A 27,854-nucleotide genomic window follows, 5' to 3' on the forward strand; every position below is an offset into this window, starting at 1 on the left:
TAGAAAAGCTCCATTTTTGGGGGAGGTAAACGCTGTTTCAGTGTGGATGGAGGGTCAAAATGAAGAGAAAAAGCTTCAGTTACAGATTTATCTGGTCTAGTGTGGACGTAGCCTGAGATATAGTGAAAATCTTGTCTTGCATACTGTTCATACAGATCAAATCATTACACAGTGAACTGAGGTAGAACAAGGCAAAACAATAACAATGCAGAATAAAAATGTAATAGCTAGAGAGAGAGTGCAGTGCAGGTAAACAATAAAGTGAAAGATCATAGTGAGGTAGATTGTGAAGGCAAGAGTCCATCTTATTATTCCAGGGAACCATTTAATAGTCTCATAACAGTGGAGCAGAAGTCATCCTTGTGTCTGGTGGTAGATGCTTTCAGGCTTTTGCCTCTTCTACTTTGTGGAAAAGGGGAGAAGAGAGACTGGGACGGGTGGAGTCTTTGATTATGCTGGCTACTTTACCAAGGCAGCAAGTAATATAGACAGAGTCAATGGAATGGAGACTAATTTCCTGTATGTGCTGAGCTGTATCCACAACTCTCTGCAGTTTGTTGCAGTCATTTGCAGAGCAGTTGCCATACCAAGCTACTGTGCATTGATAAAAATTGATAAGGGTCGACAGGGACATGCCAAATTTCTTTAGCTTCCTGAAGTAGAGGTGTTAGGGAGCTTTCTTGAACTTGACATCAACATGGCTGTACAAGGATGGGCTACTGGTGATGGCTCCACTCTTTCCTTAATTATCCTCTTGCCCTTAATAGATCTATAAAATCAAGTTCAAATTTACTGTCATCTGACTGTACATATATACAGACGACCTTCACTAATCAAACTACCTGTGATCCGGTTCCTTCGATAATCCGGCATTGAATTCAAATTTACCGCGCAACCGTAATCTCAAATTTCCTGGGTCACCGTACAAATCTGCTCCTCACTGTTTTGTTTGTGCTAAATCTGTTCACGTGTTGGTGCGCTCTTGTAAGCAAAGACAGGCGATTCCTGCTTGCTTTCCTGCATTTATTTATATCACTTGCATGAGACACGGCCGCCCAGCGCCCACCCATCTCACCTGCCAGCAGTAGTGGAGCTGGCACGCACTGGGTCGGTCCGCCTTCTCACCCGCCTGCTGGCAGTTGCGCACTGCCCTCTGGCGCCGCCTGGCCGGCACTCTGTTCTCTTCTGCCTACAACCTCAGATCAGACGTGGCAACCCGCTGAATTTAAGCATATTACTAAGCGGAGGAAAAGAAACTAACAAGGATTCCGTCAGTAACTGCAAGTGAAGAGGGAAGAGCCCAGCGCTGAATCCCTGGCCGCCTGGCAGTCACGTGTAATGTGGCGTATAGAAGACCCCTTTTCTCCAATTTCTGCTCACCCAGATGCGCTACCACCAACATCAACAGTTTTTGAAGAAACTGTTGTGCCAGTTTCAGCACCAGTTCCTGATGCTTCACTCACTTTTCAAGATGAAGATACTGATGATCCTGACAACCCCACACTTGCAAACATATAACTTTGCCTGAAGGTTTACTAAATGTCTCACTTTAGAAGCAGAAGTGCTCAACTGTTCTGTATAGGTTAATTCCTGTACATTTATCTGCACCCTTTATTTTTTCTGTGCCTGTACAGTATATTACTTTATTGAAATCTCACTTGCTACTCAATTAATATTTGCTTCATTATTATCTAACCTGTACTGATTTACATTATATTTTAAAGGTATGATGAGGCAGTTAACTATTGCATAATGTGATCCTTCCGTAATTCGGCATTTTCACTAATCCAGCACTCCGCAGGTCCCAGTGGTGCCGGATTAGTGAAGGTCAACCTGTACAACCAAACAAAAAAGTTCTTATGGACTACAGTGCACCCACAAAACATATCACGCACAGCACACAGAACAAAATATTGCCACAAATAAGTTAATAAAATATAATTCAAAGTGCATGTAGTGTGCAGCAAAGGTAAATGGTAAAAAGTAGAAAAAATAGCTTGCTGTCTGGGTGACAAGACTTCAGTGGTGGCAGGGCGTTCACTAGTTTCACATCCTGAGGAAAGAGGCTGTACCCAGTTTGACAGTCCTAGTCCTGATGTTCCTGCACCTCTTTCCTGATGGTAGTGGGTCAAAGAGAATGTGGGATGGGTGGTAGGGATCCTCAACAATGCAGCTTCCATACAACACAATGATGCAGCCAAACAGGACACTCTTGATGATGCTTCTGTAGAAAGTTCTTAAGAGTGGGAGCGGTAAGCCTTGCAAACCTCAATCTCCTCGAAGTGTTGATGCTGCTGTGCTTTTTTGACGAATGAGGAGGTGTGTTGGGTGTTGATTAGATTGTCCATTATGTCCACACCAAAGAGCTGTCTGCTCTTCACTCTCTCCATTGGAGAGCCATTGATGTGTAATGGAGAGTGGTTGACCTGTGCCTTCCTGAACTTCACAATCATCTCTTCTGACTTTTCTGCATTGAGACTCAGGATATTGTTCTCACACCATTTGACAAGTTTATCTCCCTCATTAATATTGCTGATGAGGCTAACCACTGTTGTGTGATCAGCAAACTTGATGTGGTTTGAGCTGGATCTGACAGTGCAGTTATGAATCAGCAACAGGCTGAACACAAAGCCCTGGGGTTACCAATGCTCAGCGAGGATAGTTTGAGATGAAGCTTGAGATATTGCTGCCAACGAGGATAGTTCTCCCACCAGACTCTGAAGGATGATTGCATTAAACCCAGAGCTGAAGTCAATAAACAACAACGTGGCAACAATAAGTCATCGTTTTCTAGATGGGACAGGAGGAAGTCCAATGGAGCTGGAATGTGGGATTTTATATGATCCTTTACCAGCTGCTCAAAGCACTTCATGATCGTTCAGGATAGTGCCACTGAGCGGTAATAGTTTTGGCCAGTTAATGGCACTCTTTTGGATGGTGGTTGCCTTGAAGCCTGTATGGACAGTAGACTTTTGCAAAGAGATATTAAATATGTCTTTTAAGACCTCTAATAGCTGGACAGCACAATTCCTTAGCACCTTACCAGGTATGTTGTCCATTCTCACAGCTTTTGGCCCAGCTAGGATCCTCCTCATCTTGGCTGCGAACCAACAGGGTGCCAGTTCCACAGGGTGAGAGGGGCACATCATTCAAATAGGATTTTCTTAATCTTGTCCACCTGTGATATTTTGTACCTCTCCTTTGTCCTCCTAATTCTTTTTAAGCTCTCCCCTACATGTTGTGTGAAGATGCCCTTCTGATTTCTGTTCTCTTTACCCAGCCCTCAATATTACTTGATATTCTGGGTTCTTATGGACTTGCTGTGCTCACCTTTCACCTACATGACCCTAAACTTCCATTATTTCATCATGAATGACTCCTATTTATTGGATATAGACCTCTGCAACTGGCTGATTCGAATTTTGTCAGGTCCTCTCTTTTAACCTTGAAATGATAATCTTAACCTCACCCTTTCTGAGGCTACCTCTAAACAGAACTATGATCACTTTCTCCAAAGTGCTCTCTCATTGACACTTCAAACTCTTGGCCAGCTATAATTCTCTAAGAGAATTTGTCCAGGACAAATGATCCTCTACTTTCTGCTTCATAGAGCCATTCTAAACACACTTTAAAAATGCTATTCCCGCTATATCCTTCATACCAACTCTTGGAAATATCTTGAAGCATATATACAGATTTTTAAAATAGAGGCTTTGCTTGTGAAAGCTAATGTGAATCAGCAAGCATGGCAGAGATTTGGATGATGATAGAAGGGTAACATGAAGATTGTAAGCAGTGTTGTGTCTTTGGTATTTTAGTAACATTTGAGTAATATTGTAAATACATTGTTTGATTATGCTATCTTTGTTGTTTACATAATTTATTACAGGTTATATGCATGAAGTAAAAGAATGGCATACATCATTATGCCACCATGCCATATGTGCATGCCTCACTAAAAGTAAAAATGAAACTAAGACATCCATTCCCTGGCTCCTGAGTTTTTCTTTCAAATAGTTTTATAATTTGGAGTTACAAAATGTAACCGTAAGACCATAAGACACAGGAGCAAGGTAGGCCATTCGGCCCATTGAGTCTGCTCTGCCATTCAATCATGGGCTGATCCAATTCTTCCAGTCATCCCCACTCCCCTACCTTCCCCCCATACACTTTGATGCCATTGTGAAGCAGGCAGCCATTTCTACTCTTTTTTAAATTTATGATTATCACCCGTTAGGCACTGTTTATGTACCTGTGGATTTCATCTGCTTTCAACCTTTTTTTTAAAAAACTCAGCTAATCTTCTCTTTGCAAAGAAACAAACTATCTTTAAATTCTACCATCTCTCTCTTTTTCCCCTTGTGGAAAAAATAGTGTTTTGCTGCACTTCAACAGGTAAGTAGGCGTTTCAGGTTAGTTTTAAATCTCCTCATCACCACAGTTATCATAAACACTTATAAAGGGCATTATTGCTATAATGGGTTTATTTTTGGAAAAGTATCTGCACCTAAATTCTAGCAGAAAGCTATGGATCAAGTGCTGCAAGGCTGCCCAGACACTCAGTGTTACTTGGATGACATCATCTTTACTGGGAAGGATAACAAGGAACATCTCCAAAATTGCAAGACAATGCAAAAAAATTTGAAGATTCTGGGTTCAGAGCACGATGCAGCATGTGTGAATTCCTTAAACCAAGCATCAATCACTGTGGTCATGCCATTGACCCACAAAGTTTACACAAGTATGCTGAGAAAATTTAAGCAGTGGTGGATGCCCCAAGACCAAAGGAAGTGTCATAATTGCAGTCCTTTTTAGGATCTGTCAATTATTATAACATGTAAACCTGGCTACTGTGCTCCACCCCTTGAACTCTTTACTACAGATCGGAAACAAATGGCAATGGACAAAGCAGTGTAAGGTGGCTTTCCAAAAGACAAAGGAAATGGTGATGTCAACCATTGTACTCAGACAGTATGATCCACATTGTCCAGAGAAGCTTGCCTGTGATGCCACACCTGCTTCAGAGAAAAATTACACATAGATTGACAGAGAGGTCTTGAGTCAGGTTTGGAGTGTAAAACAAATCAACCAGTTCTTGTATGGAATAGAGTTGACCCTCATTACTGATCATCAACCACAGAAGTGTTCTGTTTCCAGCAGCAACATAAATACAGAGATGAGCTCAATTTCTTGGAGGACACAAGTACAAGATCAAATTCAACAGGACAATTAATCACGGAAATACTGATGGATTGTCCCGTTTACCTTTGGAAAGGGAAATACTTGAAAAATTTACAAAAGAGGACACTCCTCTTGACATATTCTCCCTTATGCAAATCAGAAGTTTCCCTATTACAGCAGAGATGATCTAAAGGGAAACCAGAAAAAAAACCTTACACTGTCTTAGGTCTACATGCCACTGCAAAATAGAATGTGTGGCTGAAATTCTAGCTTCCCCATTTTTACCAGCACTAGGATGAAATTGCCCTTGAAGGCTTCCTTATGTGGAGATTGAGAGTTACTACCATCTAAACTGAAAGCTAAAGTGTTGGAGGAGCTACAAGCTGGTCATTTAGACATTGTAAAAGTGAAATCTCACTCCCCTCTCCCTTCCCCTTTCCAAACCATGATACCCTTCTCCCTGCCCACTTCCAACACTCAGTCCACAATTGAAACCTGTATCACAATCACGTTTATCATTACTCATATGCCACTTTTTTGTGACAGCAGTATAGTGCAATACATAAAATAAGTATGAAAAAATGGCTGTATTGTTTGGAATAGTGATTGCTAAGACGTTAATCCTGCAAATGCGGAAAATGGACTCTGTGCCTATGTATGATCTATGGCTGAGAGGACGGGCAAATACTTTACATTTGGAGAGACTGAGACTACGTAATGAGGACAGAGGGACATCTTTGAAAGGATATGGGGCCCTGCATTGGACTTTCTTACGGGGTGAGAACTGAGGTTTTTTTGGTGCGGTGCACCTCTGCTGTGTATGTTTACTTTTGCCTTTATATTATTCTCTCTTTTGCTGCTCAATATTTAATTTGATTTTGTTATGGTCGTGGTTTTTGTGGATGTGCTGTAAAAAGAATAAATATATTTTTAAAAATTACTACAGTACTGTGCAAAAGTATTAGACACCCTAAGACATGTATCCCCGGGCTCCCATGTTTTTCTTTCAATTAGTTTTATATTTTGGAACTACAAAACATCACAAACAAATTTGATTTTGATTCAAGCACATGGCAGGAAGAGGTGTAGTGTCAGTCTAGATAAAGCTAATCTAATCTTTAGATTTTGGGTTTAAGGTGCAATAATCTAAAGTCAGTGAAGGAGTCAATAGCTGAAGTTGAGTAAAGCAGGGTGTTATCTGTGAATATGTGAAAACATGTTTTCTGATAAGTCCATTAGCACAGGAGCATCACAAGGCTGTGTGCTTAGCCCCTTGTTCCACTCGCTTTATACTTATCACTGTGAGGTTAAGCACAGCTCCAATGTTATATTTAAGTTTTGCTGATGATACCACTATTGTTGGCTGAATCAAAGGTAGTAACAAATCAGCATATAGGAGGGAGATTGAAAATCCAGCTGAGAGGTGCCACAACAACCTTTCACTCAGTATTAGTAAAACCACGGAGCTGATTAATGACTTCAGGAGGAGGAAACCAGAGGTCCATGAGCTAGTCCTCATTGGAGGATCAGAGATGGAGAAGGTCAACAACTTTAAATTTCTCAGTGTTACCATTTCTTTAGATCTGTCCTGGGCACAGCACCCAAGTGCAATTAACATAAAAACATAGAGAACCTACGGCACAATACAGGCCCTTTGGCCCACAAAGCTGTGCCAAACATGTACATACTTTAGAAATCACTTAGGGTTACCCATAGCCTTCTATTTTCCTAAGCTCCATGAACCTATCCAGGAGTCCCTTAAAAGACCCTATCGTATCTGTCTCCACCACCGTTGCTAGCAGCCCATACCACGCACTCACCACAATCTGCATAAGAAACTTACCCCTGACCTCTGTACCTACTTCCCAACACCTTAAAACTGTGCCCTCTCGTGTTAGCCAATTCAGCCCTGGGAAAAAAGCCTATGACTATTCACATGATCAATGCCCCTCATCATTTTATACACCTCAATCAGGTCACCTTTCATCCTATGCCGCTCCAAGGAGAAAAAGCCAAATTCACTCAACCTATTTTCATAAGGCATGCCTCCCCAATCCAGGCAACATCCTGGTGAATCTCCTTTGCACTCTTTCTATAGTTTCTACATCCTTCCTGTAGTGAGGTGACCAGAACTGAGCACAGTACTGGTCTGACCAGGGTCCTATACAGCTGTAATATTACCTCTCTGCTCCTAAACTTAATCCCACGATTGATGAAGGCCAATGCACCGTATGCCTTTTTAACCACACAGTCAACCTGTGCAGCAGCTTTGAGCTCCTCTGGACTCAGACCCCAAGATTCTTCTGATCCTCCACACTGCAAAGAGTCTTACCATTAATACTATACTCTGCCATCATATTGGACCTACCAAAATGAATCACTTCTCACTTATCTGGGTTGAACTCCATCTGCCACTTAGCCCTGTTTTGCATCCCATCAATGTCCCACTGTAACCTCTGACAGCCCCCACACTATCCACAACACCCCCAGCCATTGAGTCATCAGCAAATTTACTAACCCATCCCTTCATTTCCTCATCCAGGTCATTTATAAAAATCACAAAGAAAAGGGCTCCTAGAACAGATCCCTGAGGAACACCACTTGTCACTGACTTCCATGCAGAATATGACCTGTCTACAACCACTCTTTGCCTTCTGTGAGCAAACCAATTCTGGATCCACAAAGCAATGTCCCCTTGAATCCCATTTCTCCTTACTTCCTCAATATGCCTTGCACGGGCTACCTTATCAAATGCCTTGTTGAAATCCATACACACTACATCTACTGCTCTACCTTCATCAATGTGTTTAGTCACATCCTCAAAAAATTCAATCAGGCTTGTAAGACACGACCTGCCTTTGAAAAAGCCATGCTGACTATTCCTAATCATATTATGCCTTTCCAAATGTTCATAAATCCTGCTTCTCAGGATCTTTTCCATCAACTTTACCATCCACTGAAGAAAGATTCATTGATCTATAATTTCCTGGGCTATCTCTATTCTCTTTCTTGAATAAAGGAACAACATCCACCACCCTCCAATCCTCCGGAACCTCTCCCGTCCCTACTGATGATGCAAAATCATTGCCAGAGGCTCAGCAATCTTCTCCCTTGCCTCCCACAGTAGCCTAGGGTATATCTCGTCTGATCCCAGAGACTTACCCAACTTGATGTTTTCCAACAGCTCCAGCAAATCCTCTTGCTTAATCTCTATATGCTCAAGCTTTTCAATCTGCTCTAAGTCATCCCTAAAATTGCCAAGATCCTTTTCCCGTAGTGAATATTGAAGCAAAATATTCATTATCTCTGCTATCTTCACCGGTTCCATACACACTTTTCCACTGTCACACTTGATTAGTCCTATTCCCTCACATCCTACCCTCTTGCTCTTCACATACTTGTAGAATGCCTTGGGGTTTTCCTTAATCCTGCTCACCAAGACCTTCATATGGCCCCTTCTGGCTCTCCTGATTTCCTTAGCTCCTTCCTGCTAGCCTTATAATCTTCTAGATCTCTATCATTACCTAGTTTTTGAACCTATCATAAGTTTTTCTTTTATTCTTGACCTGATTTTCCACAGACTTTGTACACCACAGTTCTTGTACCCTAACATCCTTTCCATGTCTCATTGGAAAGTACCTGTGCAGAACACCATGCAAATATCCCCTGAACATTTGCCACATTTTTGCTGTATATTTCCCTGAGAACATCTTTTCCCAATTTATAATTCTAAGTTCCTATACTTCTAAATCATTAAGGGTATAAGTAAAGTGGATGCCAGCTGCTACTTAAAAATTAATCCATCATTATGGACACAGGCCCATAGGTGGAGACTGGTTAATGGGAGATTTCAGACTAACATCAGGAAACATTACTTTACACAGCGAGTTGTGGACACATGGAACAAACTACTGAGTTGTGTAGTTGAGAGTAATACCTTAGAGACTTTCAAATCTAAACTCAATAGTTATTTCAACACACTATGTGAATAGGAATTTGGAAGCTTTGTTGGGCTGAATGGTCTGTTCTTGTCAAAAACTTTCTAATGTTCTAATACTCAAATTTTTAAAAATTCACTAACATCCACTTCCCCAATTTTCAACATGCATTATTTATGAAGCAGTAAACTTTTAGCATTAATATTGCCAGTAGCTTTTATGAATGCTATAAAAGTTAAAGAATGCCTAGCATCTCCTTGGGTTTAGTACACCACTGGCTGGATCATTTGGTTACATGGAAGTACACACTATACAAACAGACCATTAGGAGTAACAAGTCCACATTGGCATTTATATCCCATTGAGTCTCTTCTCATTTTTTATAATCCAAATCAGTGAACACGATCCTCTTATTCCTTTCTCACTTGTATGCTTGCCCCACCCTCTGTTCAATGAATCAACACTATTATGAAGTGCACTGAGGCAAGCCTAATAAGAACCTGGGGAATATTCTCCTCAATCACTTATGTCTAATGTAAGTCTCACCAGTGTTAGTGTAAAGTAGTTACCTAGGAATCCCTTGTAAGATATCTTAATAACTATCTTTTACTGATATCATCTAATTATGCTCTTCCTTATAGATGGACAAAAAATATCCCTGTATACATCCTATCAGTAATTCATGTAGTGCTTTTCTATAGCCTCCAGTAAAACAAATTGCACCAGGTCCACAAGTATTCTACATTATTAGCAGTCCCTGAAGAGTTCAGGGTGTGGGAGTCATAAAATGTAAGTTTTCAAATGTCAGAAAATACACTTTTTATGCAAAATGATATGTTGCAAAGTTGCTATTTTGCAAGATTTGCAGGGAATACTTCAATTGAATACCCCCTTTAAATCATGTTCAACTGAAATAAGCTTTAAAAGGAATAAAATTACAGCAATATAAATAATAAGAGTCAAAATGAAAAAAGAACCAAATTAAAAATAAAAACAGAAAATGCTGGAAGCACTCAGCAGATCAGGCAGCATCTAAGCAGAGATTACTTCTAACCGGAACTTAAAAAGGTAAATAACAGATCCTGAATATGAACATTTGAAATATAAATAAGGCCTTAATAAACATGATAGATTTGAAGAATAAAGCAGAAACTAGATTCAAAATTGATCTTCTGACATAATTTACTTTATTTCATCTTAATTTCATGTAAACCATTGTAATATTACCTGTGTACAGCAATAACAGTGGTGAATAGCCGAGGACTTCCTGGAACAACACTGGTAAAAATGAACTCAAATCGTGTGTTGTTGCTTTTAGTCAGAATGTAAAGTGCTTCAGTTTGACCACGGAGTTTCTGTAAAGTCACATTTTAAAATCAATATATTTAGTCATATACTTAAGTATCACTTGATGGTTCAGTGGGCAATTGCATTCCACAGTATGGGAATGAGCTAGCCTAAAACTACTTAATTTATATAGCATGCCAACTAAGCATGGAAAGTCCATTTGCAAATGTTAAAATTACTGATACCAAAATAATCAAGAAAAAATTAGATTAGATTACCAAATACTTGACTAATGGTATGTTTTAAAGTGCATCTTAAAGAGGGATAGAGAAGCAGAGGTGGAATGAATCCAAAAACGTAAAAGGCATTGCTACTAAAAATGCAGCAAATATATTGGAAAATGCTCAGCAACCAGAACTGGAGAGGACAGACGTTTCAAAGAATTATAGAGTTGTCAGAGATTAAAGAAATGGTGCTGGGCAAATGAAAAAAATTCCTAAATCTGATCGAACAGAGACAAGTAACTGCTGTGCTTCCTCTTTTGGGCCAAAAGTGTTTAGCTTTTAATGAAATAAGTTTGCATTTTTTGTAACGTTCATTCAGTTGACTAAGTTAGATAAAATATCTCAATCAACTGGTTATCTTTCAGCTTATACTTGCTGAAATTAACTTGCAACAGTACTATTTTCAGATATTTCACATTACAGGTGGGAAACATTCAAAACAAAAATGTGATTACATGCAGTGCTTAGTTTGGTACTGCATAAGGAAATCTGACCAATCCAATCAGCTCCCACAAATTCAAAAACCTAAAAGATCTTCATTAGGCCTTTGTATTTTAATGGTCACACGGTAACACAAAAACATGGAGTCAATTCATACACATAAGCAAGATTACCCGGCTTTTATAACTTGGACCTAATTTTTTTCTAATTTATCAAAAAGAATATGATGCAATTGCTTCAAAAAATTCAAAACACAGAAATTCTCAAAAATTCAAATCACCTTGAGCAAAATCTCAGCATCAAGTTCAGGGACTTCAAAGCACTCATTTGATTTACAAAGTGATCAATTCATGACTAGTGAACAAGCCTAGCACTTTATCATAAGCATTTTTTCCCCTTTGATTACACTTACCACCTTAGTTTTTTAAGAAGGAATATAATCTGTGCAACATGATGAATCAAAAGAGAAGCTAAAATGATGACAAATGGTCTTTAAAATTATAAGGTTCTAAAATTGCTTACTGAATTAGCAGTTCTGGTCGTGATATTTATAATACAGTTGTAGCCAACAGCTGAAAGAGAAAAATATTAAAGAAAATAAGTCCTGATGAAGGATCTTGGCCAGAAACATCAACTGTTTATTCATTTCCATAGATGCTGACTGACCTGCTGAGTTCCTCCAGCATTTTGTCTGTGTAACTCTGGATTTCCAGCATCTACAGACTCTCGTGTTTATGCTTAAAAATGTTGTATGTTTTACTTAAGAATACATGAAGAAAAAAATAGGTAGAAGACATTTCTACCTATTTTCTATGGATTTCTAAACCATCATCAATATGCAACACACTGTAGTTAAACTTCCATCAACAATTTGTTATTTGTTCTAACACAACATTCAGTTTCACCCCTTCTGATTGGTGTTGCAACAACAACCTTGTATTCAACTTAAGTAAAACTAAGGAACTGATTGTGGACTTCAAGAAAGGGAAGTTGGGAGTACATACACACTAGTCCTCATCGAGAGGTTAGCAGTGGAAAGGATGAGCATCTTTCGGGTCCCCGGTGTCAATATATTGGAAGATATATCCTGGGCCCAACATATTAATGTAATTACAAATAAACATGCTAGCAGCTATATTTCACTTGGAATATTTCACATCATGGACATATGACAAGGTCCCACATGGGAGGTTAGTTCAGAAGGTTCAGACACTAGGTATCCATGGAGAGGTTGTAAACTGGATTCGAAATTGGCTGTGTGGGAGAAGACAGAGAGTGGTAGTGGATGATTGCTTCTCAGACTGGAGGCCTGTGACTGGTGGTGTGCCTCAGGGATCTGTGCTGGGACCATTGTTGTTTGTTGTCTATATCAATGATCTAGAATCCAGATGATAATGTGGTAAATTGGATCAGCAAGTTTGCTGATGACACTAAGATTAGAGGTGTTGTGGACAGCGAGGAAGGCTTTCAAAGCTTGCAGAGGGATCTGGACCAACTGGAAAAATGGGCCAGAAATGGCAGACAGAATTTAATGCAGACAAGTGTGAGTGAGATATTGCATTTTGGAAGGACAAACCAAGGTAGGACATACACAGTAAATGGTAGGGCACTGAGAAGTGCGAAGGAACAAAGGGATCTGGGTGTTCAGATACATAATTCCCTTAAAGTGGCATCACAGGTAGACAGGCTTTTGGCATCATGGCATTCATAAATCAAAGTACTGAGTATAGGAGTTGGGATGTTATGGTGAGGTTGTATAAGACATTGGTGAGGGCAAATTTGGAGTATTGTGCGCAGTTCTGTTTACCTAACTACAGGAAGGATATCAGTAAGATTGAAAGAGTGCAGAGAAGATTTACTAGGATGTTGCCGGGTCTTCAGGAGTTGAGTTACAGGGAAAGATTGAGCAGGTTAGGACTTTATTCCTTGGAGCGTAGAAGAATGATGGGGACTTGATAGAGGTTACAAAATTATGAGGGGTATAGACAGAGTAAATGTGAGTAGGCTCTTTCCACTTAGATTAGGAGAGATAAATACGAGAAGACATTGGTTTAGGGTGAAAGGGGAAAGGTTTGGGGGAACATTAGAGGGAACTTCTTCACTCAGAGAGTGATGAGAGTGTGGAATGAGCCGCCATCTGATGAGGTAAATGCGGGCTCACTCTTATGTTTTAAGAATAAATTGGATAGATACATGGATGGGAGAGGACTAGAGGGTTATGGATGGGGTGCAGGTCAATGGGACTAGTAGAATAAAATTTCCGCAAGACTAGAAGGGCCAAATGGCCTTTTTTCTGTGCTGTAGTGTTCTATGAGTCACCAACGACTCCATCAAATTACTAGTGGAGAGCATTCTGACTGGTTGCATTTGGTATGGGGGCACCAGCGCACAGGATCAGGGAAAACTACAGAAGGTTGTAAAGTCATCAAGCTTCAGCATAGACACTAGCTTCCCCACCATCAAGGACATCTTCAAAAGGCAATGCCTCAAGAAGGCATCCATCATGAAGGACCATCGCCATCCATGATATGTTCTCTTCTCATTCCTACTATCATAGAGGAAGTACAGGAACTTGAAAACACATACTTAATGTTTTTGAACATAGAACACAGAACAGTACAGCACAGTATACAGACCCTTGGGCACTCAATGTTGTACTGATCCTTTAAACTATTCGAAGATCAATCTAGTTCTTCTCTTCTACATTGGCCTCCTATTTTCTATCAACCACATGTCCATCGACGAGTCTCTTGTCCCTATGGATCCACCTCTACAACTGTATCTAGCAGCGTGTTCCATGCACCCACTATTATCTGTAAAAAATCTCCCTCTGACATCCTCCTAACACCTTAAAGTTATCCCCTTGCATATTAGCTATTTTCACCCTGGGGAAAAATTCTCTAGCTGTCCATTCTATCTACCATATTATACACCTCTATCGTCACCTCTCACTCTCCTTCTTTGCAACGAGAAAAGCCCTAGCTCGCTTAATCTACCCTCATAAGACAGGCTCTCTAATGCTGGCAGCATCCTGGGAAAAATCCCCTGCAGTCTAAGCTTCCACATCATTCCTATAATGAGGTGACCAGAATAGAACACAATACTCCAAGTGTGGTCTAACTAGAGTTTTAAATTTATCTTATGGCTCTTGAGCTCAATCTCACAACTAATGAAGGCCAACATTAGGTCAACTTGCACTAAAACTTTGGGGGAATCTATAGAAGTGTGCTCCAGATTCCTCTGTTCCTCACACTGTGTTTAAGAGTAACACATCATGAACCTTTATAGATTGCCATTTTGAACATTTTTTGCAAATGGTAATTTGTGAAATTGCATTTAATATCTTTATTTTTTAATTCAATAGATTCTTTCATACTATCTCCTTACATGTCATGAATGACATCAATTTCTGTCTTTAAAAGCACTATAAAAAATCTCACTACAGCTTTTGCAGCTCTTTCTAATAGGCAACCCCACTTAGTCAGTATTTAATTACTTTTTAACTAAACAATAGCCTTGTGTTAATTTGAAAATAAACTTTGCTAATAGCCATATTTGTTAATGAGCTTCACTTACATAAATTTACTCGTGGAATAGCCAGTGAATGCCAGATAATTCGCAGATTGGACACAAGCAGTCTACCTGGAAAAGAAAATTAGCAACTTTACAAATCAGATTGATTTAAAAATACTTCAAAATGGAAAATAGGCAGCAAGATAAGCTGCTTTGCATCATATATTAAGAAGTCACTTTGTAAAACTTTGATTAAATAACAATGATTTGAAACAAGTAAACCTTTAAACCTTTCCTATTCATTTACCTGTTCAAATGTCTTAAAGTGTTCAACTGTACCTACCTCTATCATTTTGGTGGTTCATTTCATATATCCGCCATCCGCTGAACACCGATGGCTCCTCGGTACAGATCATTAAAAGCACCAGATTTCATGGTGTTCACCTGGTGAAGAATCTCACCTAGTACAAGTGTCCCCTGCTTTACAAAATTATGCTTTACGCCACTTCGCTTTTATGAAAGACTTACATTAGTACCTGTTTTTGCTAACCGAAAGAAATCCGAAGAGGATTTTGGCCTTTACGAATAAAGGCACCCGCTTTAAACTTGTGCTTACCCCGAGAAAGACTACCATGACCATGAAGCCTTGCGCGGGCAGGTGTGTGCGCATGCGTGTACATGCCAATTTTTTTTTCTACATATTGGTTTTGGCTAAATCTTCCTGATTCTGGTAAGTGAAACTACACTGTACATACATTATTTCTCTTTTATATAGGCTGTGTATTTATCATATCATTCCTGATTTTACTATATGTTAGTGTTATTTTACGTTTTATGTGCTATTTGGTATGATTTGGTAAGTTATTTTTTGGGTCTGGGAACACTCAAAAAATTTTCCCATATAAAAATGGTAATTGCTTCTTCACTTTACAGCATTTCAGCTTATGAAAGGTTTCATAGGAATGTTCTACTTTTGGATAGCGGGGGAAACCTGTACCTCAGCACCGGCTCCATAGCAAAGAAAGCCCAGCAGTGTCTCTACTTTCTGCAAAGGCTGAGGAAAGCTCATCTCCCACCCCCCATCCTCATCACATTCTACAGGAATTGTACTGAGTGCATCCTGAGCAGCTGCATCACTGCCTGGTTCGGAAATTGCACCATCTTGGATCGCAAGACCCTGCAGCGGATAGTGAGGTCAGCTGAAAAGATCATCGGGGTCTCTCTTCCCGCCATTACGGACATTTACACTACACACTGCATCCGCAAAGCAAACAGCATTATGAAGGGCCCCACACACCCCTCATACAAACTCTTCTCCCTCCTGCCATCTGGGAAAAGGCACCAAAGCATTTGGGCTCTCACGACCAGACTATGTAACAGTTTCTTCCCCCAAGCTATCAGACTCCTCAATACCTAGAGCCTGGACTGACACTTTACTGCCCTATTGTCTTGTTTATTATTTAGTGTAATGTTTGCACTGTTTTGTGCACTTTATGCAGTCCTGGGTAGGTCTGTAGTCCAGTGTAGTTGTTTTTTTTTCTGTGTTGTTTTTTTACGTAGCTCAGTCTAGTTTTTGTACAGAGTCATGTAACACCATGGTCCTGAAAAACATTGTCTCATTTTTACTCTGTACTGTACATAGCAGTTATGGTCGAAATGACAATAAAAATTACTTGACTTGACTTGACCACCTTACATAGAAAGAAACATAGAAATCCTACAGCACAATACAGGCCCTTCGGTCCACAATGCTGTGCTGAACATGTACTTACTTTAGAAATTATCTAGGGTTACCCAGAGCCCTCTATTTTTCTAAGCTCCATCTATCTATCCAGGAGCCTCTTAAAAGACCCTATTGTATCTGCCTCCACCACCGTCACCACCAGCCCATTCCAAGCACTCACCACTCTCTGTGTAAAAACATACCCTGACATCTGTACCTACATCCAAGCACCTTAACACCTCTCTCGTGTTAGCCACTTGTGGTTAAGACAGCATATGGTGCATTGGCCTTCATCAATCATGGGACTGAGTTTAGGAGCCAAGAGGTAATGTTGCAGCTATATAGGACCCTGGTCAGACCTCACTTGGGAGTACTGTGTTTAGTTCTGGTAGATTTACTATAGGAAGGATGAGGAAACCATAGAAAGGGTGCACAGGAGATTTACAAGGACATTGCCTGGATTGGGGAGCATGCCTTGTGAGAATAAGTTGAGTGAACTCGGCCTTTTTTCCTTGGAGTGACAGAGGATGAGAGGTGACCTGATAGAGGCGTATAAGATGATGAGAGGCATTGATCATGTGGATAGTCAGAGGCTTTTTCCCATGGCTGAAATGGCTAACATGAGAGGGCACAGTTTTAAGGAGCTTGGAAGTAGGGACAGAGGAGATGTCCAGGGGCAACTTTTTTTAATGTAGAGAGTGGTGATTGTGTGGAATGGGCTGCTGGCAATGGTGGTGGAGGCGGATATGATATGGTCTTTTAAGAGACTCCTGTACAGGTATTCGGAGCTCAGAAAAATAGATGGCTTATGGGTAAACCTAGGTAATTTCTCAGGTAACGACATGTTTGGCACAGCTTTGTGGACCGAAGGGCCTGTATTGTGCTGTAGGTTTTCTATGTTTCTAAGTACTCCAAGTGGAATAATATAGAGAAACAGAGTCCTATACAGCTCTAACACTACCTTTTGGCTCTTGAACTCAATCCCACGGTTGATAAAGGCCAATACACCGTATGCCTTCTTAACCACACAGTCAACCTGCACAGCAGCTTTGAAAATCTCACCCTCTCAGATTCTCTAAGTGAGGGGTTCCCAACCTGAGATCCACAGACTCCTTAATGGTATTGGTCCATGGCATAAAAAAGGCTGGGAACCCCTGCTCTAAGTCTCCCCTCTCGCCTAAAACCTATGCCATCTCATTTTAGGCTCCCTTACCTATGAAAAGAAAATTGACTTTCTCAATGCCACTCATGATTGAATAATCCTCTCTAAGGTCACCCATCAACCTTCTCCAATTCAGAGAAAACAGTCCCAGCTTATCATATCTCTCTCCTCGTAACTCAAGCCCTGCAGTCCAGGCAACAACCTTGTGAATCTTTTCTTCACTCTCTGGCTTAGTCACATTCTTCCATTACTATTGCGACCAACACTGCACACAGTATTCCAAATGTGGTCTAATCAATTATTGTGCATTACTGCAACGCAATGTCCAACTCTTGTACTCAATACCACATCCGATGAAGGCAATTCATGTCTTCATTAGCCTATTTATCTGTTTTTCTGTTTTGTCACTTCCAGGGAACTACATATGTACCTTGAAGTCTCTACATTCAACAACAGCCCCTGGGGTCCTGCCTATCACTATGGATATCTTGCCGTGGTTTAACTTTACAAAATGTATCATTTTGGACTTATACAAGTTAAATTCCATTTGCCATTCCTCTGCCCACTTTCCTAGATGATCAATTTCCCATTGTATCTTTCGACAACCTTCTTCACTGCGATATCACCAATTTTGGTGTAATCTGTAAACTTACTACTCATGTCACCTATATTTTTAACCAAATTCTTAATATATCATGACAAACAAAATGGCACTGAGCATTCTGAGCACCAATCCCCATCGCACTTTTTTGGCGGGTCAGAGCCCTCCAATACCACCTTCTGCCTCCTACCACCAAACCAATTTTGTACCCAATCAGCTAGCTCACCATAGATGTAACGGCCGAATTATTTCTCCTCATAGGAATGAAATAAACAATACAATTACAAATGAAAGAATTTCTGATTGGTTTATTGCTTGCTTGGTTTATAGCAAGCCAAAACATTTTTAGCACATTCCACAGTCCTATACAATCAGTAAACTACATTTACAATATAGGCATGCAAGCAATGCAGCCAAGATGCACAATAACCATAATGAGGTGAATGACCAGTTAATTTGTTTCATCAGAGATGCGACAGCTATATTCATTCACTGGGACTTCAAGAGTAAAGAATTAAAATGAAGCAACATACCAACAGAAAAATATCCTTCCCAAAGTCCTGGAAAATATTTTCACTTGTTTCCTGTGTAAAATCTCTTCTAGATGATGTCTCTGGTAAACTCTTTATGTGGTTAGGAATCAGGATATATGGTGGTAACACATACAACACAACAATTCACAAAATGCTGGAGGAACTCAGCAGGTCAGAGAGCATTTATTGAAATGAATAAACTGTCAATGTTTTGGACCAAGACCCTTCATCAGGACCGGAAAGGAAGGGGGAAAAGGCAAGAATAAGAAGATGGGGAGAGTGGAAGGAGTACAAGTTAGCAGGTGGTCAGTGAAGCCAGGTGGGTGGGGAAGGGGAAATAAGAAAGAAGCTAGGAGGTGACAGATGATATAAAATGGTTGAGGAACTCAGCAGGTCAGAGAGCATCAATGGAAAAGAATAAGAAAGAAAGGTTTATTCCTTTCCATCGATGCTGCTTGACCTGCAGAGTTCCTGCAGTTTTTTTTTGTATGTGTTACTCTGCATTTCCAGCATCCGCAGAATCTCTTGTCCTGGAGTCATAGAATGCTGCAGCACAGATACAGGCCTTTCAACCCATCTAGTCTATGCCAAACTATTAATCTGCCTCGTTCTGGTAACCTGCACCTGGACCATGGGCCCATCTATACCATTCCCATCCATGTAACTATCCAAATTTCTCTTAAATACTGAAATTGAACACATATCCGCCACAATTGCTGGCAGCTTGTTCCACACTCTCAGTACCCTCTGGGTGAAGAAGTTTGCCCTCACGTTCCCTTTAAACATTTCACCCTTACCCCGTCTTCTAGTTTTAGCTTCACTCAACCTCAGTGGAAAAAGCCTGCATTTCTCCTATTTATACCCTTCACAATTTTATGTACATCTATGAAATCTCCCCTTATTTTCCCCACACTCTAGGGAAAAAAGTCATAACCCAGAGGTTCCCAGTCTTTTTTATGCCATGGACTAAAACTATTAAGGAGTTCGTAAATGCCAGGTTGGGAACCACCGTCCTAACCTATTCAACTTTTCCGCATAACTTAGGTACTCAAGTCCTGGCAAAATCCTTGTACATTTTCTCTGCACTCTTTCAACATTATTTACTTCTTTCCAAATTAGGCCTCACCAATGTCTTATACAACTTCAGCATTATGACCCATCTGCTGTACTCAATACTTTGATTTATAAAGATGAATATACCAAAAGCCTTATTTATGACCCTATCTACCCATGACACCTCTTCAACAAGGAATTATGGATCTATATCCCAAATCCCTCTCATCTACTGCATTCCTCAGTGCCCTTCTGCTTACCCTGCAAGTCCTATCATGGTTTGTCCTCCCAAAGTGCAATGCCTCACACTTGTCTGCATTAAATTTTATCTGCCATTTTTCAGCCCATTTTTCCAGCTGGTTCAGATATCGCTGAAAGCTTTGAACATCTTCCTTGCTGTGCACTTCACCTCCAACCAAAGTGTCATCTGCAAATTTGCTGATTCATTTTACCACAATATCATTCAGAATTACATTAGATTAGATTCAATTTTATTGTCATTGTACTGAGTACAGATACAAAGCCAAATGAGATGCAGTTAACATCTAACCAGAAATGCAAAGAACGGTGTGATTTACAAAATAACTGCGAATAAAAAGTAAGTGGTACAGCACACAAATATAAAAGTACTGAGACAGTACAATATGGACGTAATATTGCTTAGCACTGTGATGTGAGATTCAGCAGAGTCATAGCCTCAGGGAAGAAGCTCTTCCTGTGCCTGCTGATGCGGGAGCAGAGGCTCCTGTAGCGCCTACCGGATGGGAGGAGAGTAAAAAGTCCATGGTTAGAGTGAGAGGCATCCTTGATAATGCTTTTCACCCTGCTCAGGTAGCATTTATGGTAGATGTTCTCAATGGTGAGCAACTGGGTGCCGATAAGATAGCAAGAAACATTTTTCCAATAGCAGAGTATGCAAACTGATGGATAGATGACATACAGTTGGAATTGTTCAGCACATCAGACAAAACCCATGGAAAGGAAAATAGAATTAATGTTTCGGGATGATTTCACAGTTGCTGCCTGAGCAACAGGAATTAGAATCGGAATCGGGTTTAATATCGTAGGTATATGTTGTGAAATTTGTTGTCTTCACAGCAGCAATATATTGCATTACATAATAGTAGAAAATAATGTACAAAAATTTTAAAAAGGCACAAGTAGTGGGGTAGTGTTCATGAGTTCGATGTCCATTCAGAAACTGGATGGCAGAGGGAAGAGGCTGTTCGTGATTTGTAGAGTGTGTGCCTTCAGGCTCATGTACCTCCTTGCTGATGGTAGTCATGAGAAGAGGGCATGACTTAGTGATGGGTCCTTAATGGTGACTCAGAACCTCCTGTCTGTTCCTCAACTAATGAATCCCCTATAACGACAGTTCACCTCTTCTACCCCCTTTCCCTTCTGAGCTACAGAGCCAGACTCAGCGCCAGAGACCTGACCGCTCTGGCTTTCCTCTGAAAGGTTATCACCTCCAACGCCCCCCCCCCACCCCGCCCAACAGTATCTAAACCTCTTTATGAGAGGAAAGGCCACTGAAGTACCCTGCACTGGCTACCTATCTGCTTTCCGCCTTCTGACAGTCAGCCAGTTACCTGTGTAACTATCTCCCTGTATGTTCTGTCTATCAACCCCCCAGTCTTCCAAATGATCCAGTGTTCATCATGTTCCAGGTCCAAATCCTTAACACAGTCTGAAAGAACCTGCAGCTGGATGCACTCCTTGTAGGTGTAATCGTCAAAGACACTGAAGGTTTCCCTGCCTTCCCACATCCCAAAAGAGCAGCATTCCACTATCCTGCTTGACATCCCCACTGCTCTAACTATGCAATAAGGAAGAAAAGCTAAATGAAAAAAAATCTAGCTACAGCATTTGCTGAAGCCTGAGTCAAAGACTGAACATCCCACTCTAACACTGGCTTACTCACACGAAGGCCACCCCCACAATGGCTGCTCCTCTTGAACCTTGTATTTATAAAGTAGTAATTAGTGACTAAGTTTTGAGTCATAGTGAAGATCCAGTTTTAAGCTCTATTTTGAAAGGGCCAATAACGTCACAAAAGATCCCGCCCACCCTGCGCATGGACTATTTGTCCCACTCCCATCAGGGACGAGGCTATGTAGCATCCACATCAGGACCACCATACTCAAAAAGCAGTTACTTCCCCAAGCAGTACAGCTCATCTACATCTCCACTCACTAATCCACCCCTCCACACCCCCAATCACCACTTCGTTTCTTGTCAGTCACCTTACATACAAGCACTCCTGTGCCTAGCATCACTTTGTGAACATAAAATCAATCTATGTACATAAGCTAACTTATGTATTTATATTTACGATGTTTTTATTAGTACTATTGTGTACTTTATCTTATTAGTGTTTTTTTAATGCTGCATCATCTGGAATAACGATTATTTTGTTCTCCTTTACACTTTACAGGAATTATTTTGTTCTCCTTTACAGGAAATGACACTAAACAATCTTGAACATGAATCCCAGCATTATGAAAAACAGTCCCAATATGGATTTAAGATTGTCAATGGAAAAAGCCCAATGAAAGGTGTAGTATTAGATACTTTGGTGGAGACAATTCTGTATGGCTTAAGGCCACAAAAGGTGTATCTGAGTCAACGAATGGAAATCTTTCTTTACATATTAATGGGCATTCCCATTTTATCAGAAGCAAAGTTATCCTAATTTAAGATGCTTTTGCAATAAACAGAACATTTCATTCATATCTGCTTTAATGTATCAGTGCCAATTCCAATTCAACGGAAAAACAACAACCTCAACAGTGTGTTCTATTCCATGTATTTTGCCATTTTCCAAATAAATTACCTTTTTTGTTCAAAACTTCTGATAAGGTTTTGAAATTTTACTCTGTAGTTTTTTTTTGCCCACCAGGGATGAACGTTACCTCACTCAGAACATGTAAGCAGTGAGAACTGAGATTAAAATAACTTCTCTTCCTTTTTCAATCTTTTTATTATCATTAATAATATGTACAAAATACAATTGATATATTAATAAAGGGATTACAAACATACAAATTCCCATTGCACATGAAAGAATACATAAGCAATGATTACAATATAAATGAGTTTTCCCAAAACATGAACCATACAGTATCTGTATGAACAAGGTAAATCTAGGTATTTCATAATATATAACATAAAAAAACACAGAAAAAAGAAAAAAATGCAAAAATAACTAAACTACTAATCTAATAGCTAATAAAGAAAAAAAAGCAAAAAAAGAAAAGAAAGAAAAACTAGAAAAGGAAAAAAAAGGGCTGTCTATAATATCTCACAAGAATACATAATCATCAGTGTCATCAACTCCGATCCTCTCAACATAAATAAGATTAAAGCTGGAAAAGTAAATAAGCCTGGAACAAGGTCATATTACATCATATGAAAATATTGAATAAATGGTCTCCATATCTTTTCAAACTTAATAGAAGCATCAAATACACCACTTCTAATTTTTTCTAAATTTAAACATAACATAGTTTGAGAAAACCAATGAAATACAGTGGGAGGATTAATTTCCTTCCAATTCAGCAAAATAGATCTTCTAGCCATCAGAGTGAGAAATGCAATCATTCGACAGGCGGAAGAAGATAAATGCAGTAAGTCCATCATTGGTAAACCAAAAATTGCGGTAATAGGATGGGGTTGTAAATCGATGTTCAATACCATAGAGATAATATCAAAAATATCTTTCCAATATTTTTTCAAAAGCGGACATGACCAAAATATATGAGTTAAAGACGCAGTTTCAAATTGACATCTATCACAAATAGGATTTCTATAAGAATAAAAGTGAGCTAATTTATCCTTGGATATATGGGCCCTATGTACAACCTTAAATTGTATTAATGAATGTTTGGCACATATAGAAAATGTATTAACTAATTGAAGAATTCTATCCCAATTCTCAATAGGAATAATAAGATTAAGCTCCCTTTCCCAATCATTTTTTGTCTTATAAAGGGGCTCTGAATGTATCTTCATAATTATATTATAAAGTTTTGATATAAGCCCTTTTTGAAAAGGATTTAATTCAAACAAACTCTCCAAAATATCTGAAGACACAAAATTTGGAAACGTAGGAAGTACAGTATTTAAAAAATGCCTAATCTGTAAATATCTAAAAAAATGAAATCTAGGCAAATTATATTTATTAGATAATTGCTCAAAAGACATAAAACAATTGTCCAAAAATAAATCAGAAAATCTTAATAATCCCTTAGTTTTCCAAGCCGAATAAGCTTGATCTATAATAGAAGGGTGGAAAAAGCAATTAGATACAATAGGAATATTTAAAACGAATTGAGTCAACCCGAAAAATTTCTGAAATTGAAACCATATACGTAAAGTATGTTTAACTATCAGGTTGTCAATTTGTTTCAGCAATTTAGAAAGAGCAAAAGGGAGAGAAGTCCCTAAAATAGAACCCAGAGCATAACCTGGTACCGATTTAATTTCCAAACTCACCCAATGAGGGCCAGAAGATCCATCCCAATCTTTCAACCAACATAACAAATATCTAATATTAACTGCCCAATAATAAAATCTGAAATTAGGTAATGCTAACCCACCTTCGTTCTTTGTCTTCTGTAAATGTATTTTAGCTAACCTGGGATTTTTATTCTGCCATATATATGAGGAAATTTTTGAATCAACATTAAAAAAGATTTCGGAATAAAAATTGGTACCGCTTGAAAAAATATATAAAAACTTAGGTAAAATAACCATCTTAATAGCATTAATCCTACCTATCAGAGATAAAGATAATGGTGACCACTTAGTAAACATACCTTTAATCTGATCAATTAAGGGTAAAAAATTAAACCTAAATAATTCTTTATGATTTTTTGTGATTTTAATCCCTAAGTAAATAAAAGAGTCATTAACTAATTTAAAAGGTAAATTTCCATAAATTGGGACCTGTCTATTGAAAGGAAACAATTCACTCTTATTAAGATTTAACTTAAACCCAGAAAACTCACTAAATTGAGCCAACGATGAAAGAACTGCTGGAATAGATTTCTCAGGGTTAGAAATGAATAATAATAAATAATCTGCATACAAAGATAACTTATGAATATCTGTCCCATGATTAATACCCGAAATATCTTGTGATTCTCTGATGGCAATTGCCAAGGCTTCTAAAGCAATGTTAAATAGTAATGGGCTAAGAGGACAGCCTTCTCCAGTGCCCCGAAATAAACAAAAAAAGGAAGATCTTTGATTATTAGTAAACACTGAGGCTACTGGAGTGTGATAAATCAGTTTAATCCAGGAAATGAATGTCGGACTAAAATTAAACTTCTCCAACACATTAAATAAGTAAGGCCATTCAACTCAATCAAATGCTTTCTCCACATCTAATGAAATAACACATTCTGAAGAGCTATGTGATGGAGTGTAAACAATATTCAGTAATCTCCTATCATTGAAAAAAGAATAGCGATTTTTAATAAAACCGGTTTGATCTTCCGAAATAATTTGGGGTAAAACCTTCTCCAACCTGGATGCCAGTAACTTGGAAAAGATCTTGGAGTCTACATTCAATAAAGATATTGGTCTATAGGATGCACAGTCAGTAGGGTCTTTATCTTTCTTCAGTATTAAAGAAATAGAAGCTCTATAAAAAGATTGAGGCAAATTCCCCAAACTAATCACTTCCTCAAAAACCCTGCATAACCAAGGAGAAAGAGTAGCGGAAAAACATTTTAAAAATTCTACTGTATACCCAACAGGACCTGGTGCTTTCCCAGAATTCATTGAGGAAATAACCCCTTTGATTTCTGCATCCGTAATAGGAGTATCTAATATTGAAAGATCATCGGATGATAATTTTGGAAAATTCAATTTCCCAAGAAAATCACACATGGTATTACGATCCTGTGGGGATTGATACAGGGAGGTATAAAAGTCTTGAAATTACTTATTTATCTCATCATGGTTAACTGTCAAATCCCCATTCTGCTGATGAATCTTAGTGATTTGACGATTAACCAAAGCACTCTTCAACTGACTAGCTAACAGTTTACCTGATTTATCACTATGTATATAAAAATCAGATCTAGTTTTCATTAATTGATTTTCAATCGGAGATGTAAGTAATAAACTATGTTCCGTTTGAAGTTCAACCCTTTGTTTGTAAAGCTCCTTACTAGGAGTGATTGAATATTTCTTGTCAATCTCTTTAATTTTATTGACCAATAAAAGAGTTTCCTTCTTAATGTGTTTTCTCAAACCAACGGAGTAAGAGATAATCTGTCCATGTATATACACTTTAAAAGTGTCCCAAAGTGTTCCGCAAGAAATATCACCCGTGGAATTAGTTGAAAAGAAGAAATCAGTCCGTTCCTTCATAAATTTAATAAAGTCCGGATCTTGTAATAAGGTAGAGTCAAATCGCCACTGTCTAACATTAGAAGCTGTATCCGTAAATTTAATAGAAAGTTTTAATGGAGCATGGTCAGAGATAGCTATAATATCATAATTACAACCGATTACCGATGGAATAAAACAAGAGTCAATAAAAAAATAATCAATTCTCGAATAAGAATGATAAACATGTGAGAAAAAAGAAAACTCTTTATCGTTAGGATGCTGAAATCTCCAAATATCAAAAACTCCATTATCAGACAAAAAGGAGTTAATACAAGTGGCTGACTTATTGGGTAAAGTCTGAATAGATAAAGATTTATCCATCAAAGGATTTAAACAACAATTAAAGTCACTACCCATTATTAACTTATATTCATTTAGATTAGTAAATAAGGACTTAAAAAAATCAGGACAATCCACATTTGGAGCATAAACATTAACCATAGCAACCTTTTTATTACAAAGTAAACCCGTAATTAACAAAAATCTACCATTCTGATCCAAAAAGATATCGTGTTGAACAAATGCAATAGAGGAGTCAATAAAAATTGAAACTCCCTTTACTTTGGCAATCGAATTCGAATGATACTGTTGACCCCGCCAAGACCTAAAAAAGCGATATTTGTCCTCCTTCCTCACATGAGTTCTGGAACAAAAATAATATGAGCATTAAGTCTTTGGAATACTTTGAAAATCTTCTTTCGTTTAATCGGATGGTTTATTCCAAGACACAAAATTAATGGTCTGAGCCATAATTCTAAAATCAACCCTTTGGTATAAAAAGGGTTAACCAGATTATAAACTCATGCAGCCGGAAGAGGAACAAAAATAAAGAGCGGACCCGGAAGTGACGACATCGTAGACATATTTGAAGTTCAAAAACAGCCCAAATGAAAAAACTAAAACAAACTAGTAAAAGAAAAATAAAATTAGAAAACAGACCATCCCCCACCCCCACAAGAAAAAGACAAGAAAAAGCCAAATTGTGGCTAGAAAAAGGAAAAGATCAGACTAATTCTACCCCCATATCAGCAGAAGACCACTCCGTATATAAAGGATATATATAAAAAAAACCACCCCGACCTTAAAAATTATGATCACTATACTAAAACCACACTTCTTAATATACTTAGTTGTAAAAAAAAAAGAATATAATCACTAAAAGCTTATAAATCGGGTTATAACCCACACAAAACAAAAAATATTTAAACTATGATAAGCGATGCATTGTAGGAAGAAGACAAGAGAGAAAAAAAATACTGCCATCTTAAACAAAACCAAAAAAATATTTTTCAAAAAACCACCATCTTAATAAAAAAAGAATTCACTTTTGAAGGGTTAAAAATACACCTTCGAAGGAACAAAAATAATAGTCAAGAATATAGTATATTGGTTAAAGTGTATAAAACAGAGCGATTAATATGATGAAAACACACTTTAACTTACATATAAAGTATAGGATAAACCTACACCAATAACCGGAGACTAAATCTGGTTTGAGGAATCGAAAACCATCTTACACAATCAGAATCACTCATTTATTAGAGATTAGTGTCTGTATCAGTAGGGAAGTTCTCCTCCAGATAACTTCTTGCTTCAGATGTAGAAAGGAAAACCTGGCGTGGAGCATTTGGCGGAGAGATTCTAAGCTTTGCAGGGTATAAGAGCGCAGGTTTTAGATTTTTCTCATAACATTCAGACATCAGAGGTTTAAAAAGAAGCCTTTTCCTCATAAC

General features: G+C 38.7%; 1 protein-coding gene across 5 annotated transcripts in view; it reads right to left on the reverse strand.

Annotated features, from left to right (window-relative positions):
* The window catches only part of bbs5 (Bardet-Biedl syndrome 5), a 65,056-nt gene that overhangs the window by 28,906 nt on the left and 8,296 nt on the right, over positions 1-27,854 (reverse strand). For 4 of the 5 annotated variants that reach the window (XM_059966639.1, XM_059966641.1, XM_059966638.1 and 1 more), the window contains exons 3-5: positions 14,708-14,773; positions 11,654-11,703; positions 10,347-10,474 (exon numbers count right to left, since the gene is read on the reverse strand). In XM_059966639.1, the coding sequence (XP_059822622.1) occupies positions 10,347-10,474; positions 11,654-11,703; positions 14,708-14,773 (244 nt within the window). Of the gene's footprint in view, positions 1-10,346; positions 10,475-11,653; positions 11,704-14,707; positions 14,774-22,735; positions 26,765-27,854 lie in introns of those variants that run through there. The other variant, XM_059966637.1, reaches the window with a different exon arrangement.

This window comes from Hypanus sabinus, chromosome 4, assembly GCF_030144855.1.
Source record: "Hypanus sabinus isolate sHypSab1 chromosome 4, sHypSab1.hap1, whole genome shotgun sequence".
In the NCBI taxonomy this organism is placed as follows: Eukaryota; Metazoa; Chordata; class Chondrichthyes; order Myliobatiformes; family Dasyatidae; genus Hypanus; species Hypanus sabinus.